At 44.5% G+C, this 3246-nt stretch overlaps 1 protein-coding gene across 1 annotated transcript in view; it reads left to right on the forward strand.

Annotated features, from left to right (window-relative positions):
• LOC105512190 (chromosome unknown open reading frame, human C11orf85) overlaps positions 1–3246 on the forward strand; it is a 21316-nt gene that overhangs the window by 11261 nt on the left and 6809 nt on the right. Inside the window, exons 3-4 of the mRNA XM_011942551.1 lie at positions 1494–1585; positions 2804–2867. Coding sequence (XP_011797941.1) covers positions 1494–1585; positions 2804–2867 — 156 coding nt within the window. The remainder of the gene's footprint in view (positions 1–1493; positions 1586–2803; positions 2868–3246) is intronic.

The following is a 3246-nucleotide window of genomic DNA, read 5'->3' on the forward strand; positions in this document are numbered from 1 at the left end:
GGAGTTCAAGACCAGCCTGGCCAACATGGTGAAACCCCGTCTCTACTAAAAATGCAAAATTAGGCAGGCATGGTGGCACATGCCTGTAATCCCAGTACTTTGGGAGGCCAAGGCAGGAGGATCACTTGAGGCCAGGAGTTCAAGACCAGCCTGACCAACATGGTGAAACACCATCTTTACTAAAAATAAAAAAGTTAGCCAGGCATGGTGGTGTGTGCCTGTAATCCCAGCTACTCAGGAAGCTGAAGCAGAAGAATCGCCTGAACCCGGGAGGCAGAGATTGCAGTGAGCCAAGATCATGCCACTGTACTCCAGCCTGGGTGGCAGAGCAAGACTCTGTCTGAAAAAAAAAATGTGCATATATATATATGTATATATGATGTAGCCTGGCATGGTGGTGCCTGCCTGTAGTACCAGCTACTCTGGAGGCTGAGGAAGGATAATTGCTTGAACCTGGCAGACAGAGGTTCTGGTGAGCCAAGATCACACCACTGCACTCCCGCCTGGGCAACAGAGCTAGCTCTGTCTCAAAAAAGAAAAGAAAAGGGGTGCAAAGGCCTTGCCTCAAAATATCTCCCCTTTTCATTTGTCACAGGTAGCTGAAGTTCTACTTTTTTCTTTTGTAGTAAGGATCGTCCCCTCCCTTTTCAAACCCCTTCTAGCTTATAGATTATAGTCATTCTGAAACAAGGGAGGAAGAGAGTTTGAAGACACTATTTTTAGGGAAAATGGTACCAGGTAGAAGGGAGAAGGGCACATGAGGAGTCTTTGTCTAGGGTCAGTTCCAAGAAATCAATAGTAGCCAGAAATTCAGGTAAAACAGCATCATGGTTAGGCCTGGTGGCTCACTTTGGGAGGCCAAGGCAGGTGGATCACCTGAGGTCAGGAGTTTGAGACCAGCCTGGCCAACGTGGTGAAACCCACCTCTCTACTAAAAATACAAAAATTAGCCAGGTGTGGTGGCACATGCCTGTAGTCCCAGCTACTTGGGAGGCTGAGGGAGGAGAATCGCTTGAACTCAAGAGGCGGAGGTTGCAGTGAGCCGAGATCACACCACTGCACTCCAGTCTGGGCAACTTAATCTCCAAAAAAAAAAAAAGTATTATTTTATTATGACACTCAAATTTCCTATTGTAGGGAAACCAATAAGTGACAGTCCTCTTGGATTGGTAAGTTTGCCTTTTCTGTACAAAATGAAAATTGCCTTTATCACCTTCTTTTGTCCAAAAAGTCCTGCTCTTGCCTCTTCCTCTTACTTTGCCCCTCAGTTGCTGCCCAGATCCAATCAGAATTGTAAACATAAGACAGTATTTTCCCCCTTGGCTAGATTTCTGAGACCATGTCTCTAATAGAATGTCTATTCTTACTTGCAAAGCTGGTGTTAAAAGTTGCCTTTGGCAGTTTAAGGATGGGGAGTTTTCTTCACTGTGCCTTCATGAACTGTGAGCAACTCTGGAAAGGAGGAGTCACAGGCATCTGCTTCCTCTCTGAAGGTCCCAGCTGAGAAGAAAGCAGTAGGAGCTGTGATGAGGAAACGAAAACACATGGACGAGCCCAGCTCCCCCAGCAGGCCAGGGCTGGACAGGTCAGTGGTGTGGGGAGAGAGTCTTACTCCTTCATCCTAATTAGGCTTTGCCAGCTATTACCATTGGTTGATCCTGTCCTTGGGCGAGTCACTTTCTTTTTCAGGACTTCATCAGTATCTGCCTATTCCAGTGGGTGGACTAAGGAAAGGGAGCAAGTTAATATTTACAATATAATTTGAACATAGTCCCTTTTTCAGCAAAGTATGATTTTTCTTCTCAAGATGAAGGCTGAGAAGAAATACAACCCGATCTAAACAATTGAATTCAGCACATTCAATAATACTTACTATGGTAATATCACCAGAAGGCACAAGACTTATGAAGTCTCAAAATATTATACAAAAACATAGGGAAACTCTTGAAAGAGTAAGAACAAATAAAATACAATTCTATTTTACCCAGTGAGCAGTTAGCTTTTGGAACCTTAAGAGGCAGTCTAGACTAAAATATAAATGTTTGCAAGAGGGTATGTATCAATCATTGGGTGGGGTGCTGTGATATTAGGGGGAATGTTGAGTATTTCCCTAACATATTGTTACTGTGGAGGCTACTTATGTTCTTCTTTCAGTTCTCTATCAGGGACAAAAAGAGTCAGTAAGACAATTCAGTCATTCTTATTAGCACCCTAGAAAGCTAATAAGAATGCTGCTGGAATAATCCAAGGTGTGGTTTGTTTCGTAGCCCAAGATGCTTCCACCCTAGGCCCACAGAGAACAGCTACCCTTTTCCTGGGACACTGTGGATCCCTAGACATATAGGAGAAGTAAGGTAGACTAGGAAGCTGACCCCATGCTCTCCAGATGCACATGTAGATGAAGAGAGAGGGAGCTCCTTTTCAAGCCAGGTGGAATATGAGGGTGCTTGGAGGTATGAAGCTTTGTTGTGTTCCATTCGACTGAATTTTCCATGTAAGTGAGGTCTCAGATCTTCCCTTTCTCTGGGTTTTGATGCACAATCAAGTATTTCAAAATCTGATACCTGCTGTCAGTCACATTTTCACTTTCTCAAACCCCAGATCCCTAAGTGTCTCAAACTGGGATTCTGCTGTGAAGTAAAGCAGCACCCAAAGAAAATTTGGCCACCCAATTTATTCTGCCGGCCAGGAGTGGTATAAAAATAGCCAACCTGCTGAAATATTCATTTGGGCCACATTTGCTTGAATGTAGTGATATTGCCTCTGCCAGTAACATTCCCTGCATATTTTCCCCCCACCTCAGGGCCAAGATAGGGACTTCCAGCCAAGGCTCCAGCAAAAAGAAGCCCCCTATGGAAACCAGGAGAGTAAGTACTAAAATGGATGCTTAGAGGCTGTCAGCTATTCCTGTTCTGTTATAAGTCGGGATTCCGGTTACCAGCACATCTTGGTTTTTCGTGCAGATTGAATTGACTGAACTCATTCTTGGGTTTCACCGTCTGCAGAATAATATTCAACTATTATGCCCTTGCCACAGCACATCCCAAAGTGGCTGCATAATACAAGCATTGATGAATCTTTTTGTTAAAAAGTCCTCTCTTTGCCTGGTACAGTGGCTCATGCCTGTAATCCCAGCACTTTGGGAGGCTGAGGCGGGCGAATCACCTGAAGTCAGGAGTTCAAGACCAGGCTGGCCAACCTGGTGAGACCCAGTCTCTACTAAAAATACAAAAAATTAGCCAAGTG

Source organism: Colobus angolensis, unplaced genomic scaffold (assembly GCF_000951035.1).
Source record: "Colobus angolensis palliatus isolate OR3802 unplaced genomic scaffold, Cang.pa_1.0 Scaffold21, whole genome shotgun sequence".
NCBI lineage: Eukaryota > Metazoa > Chordata > Mammalia > Primates > Cercopithecidae > Colobus > Colobus angolensis.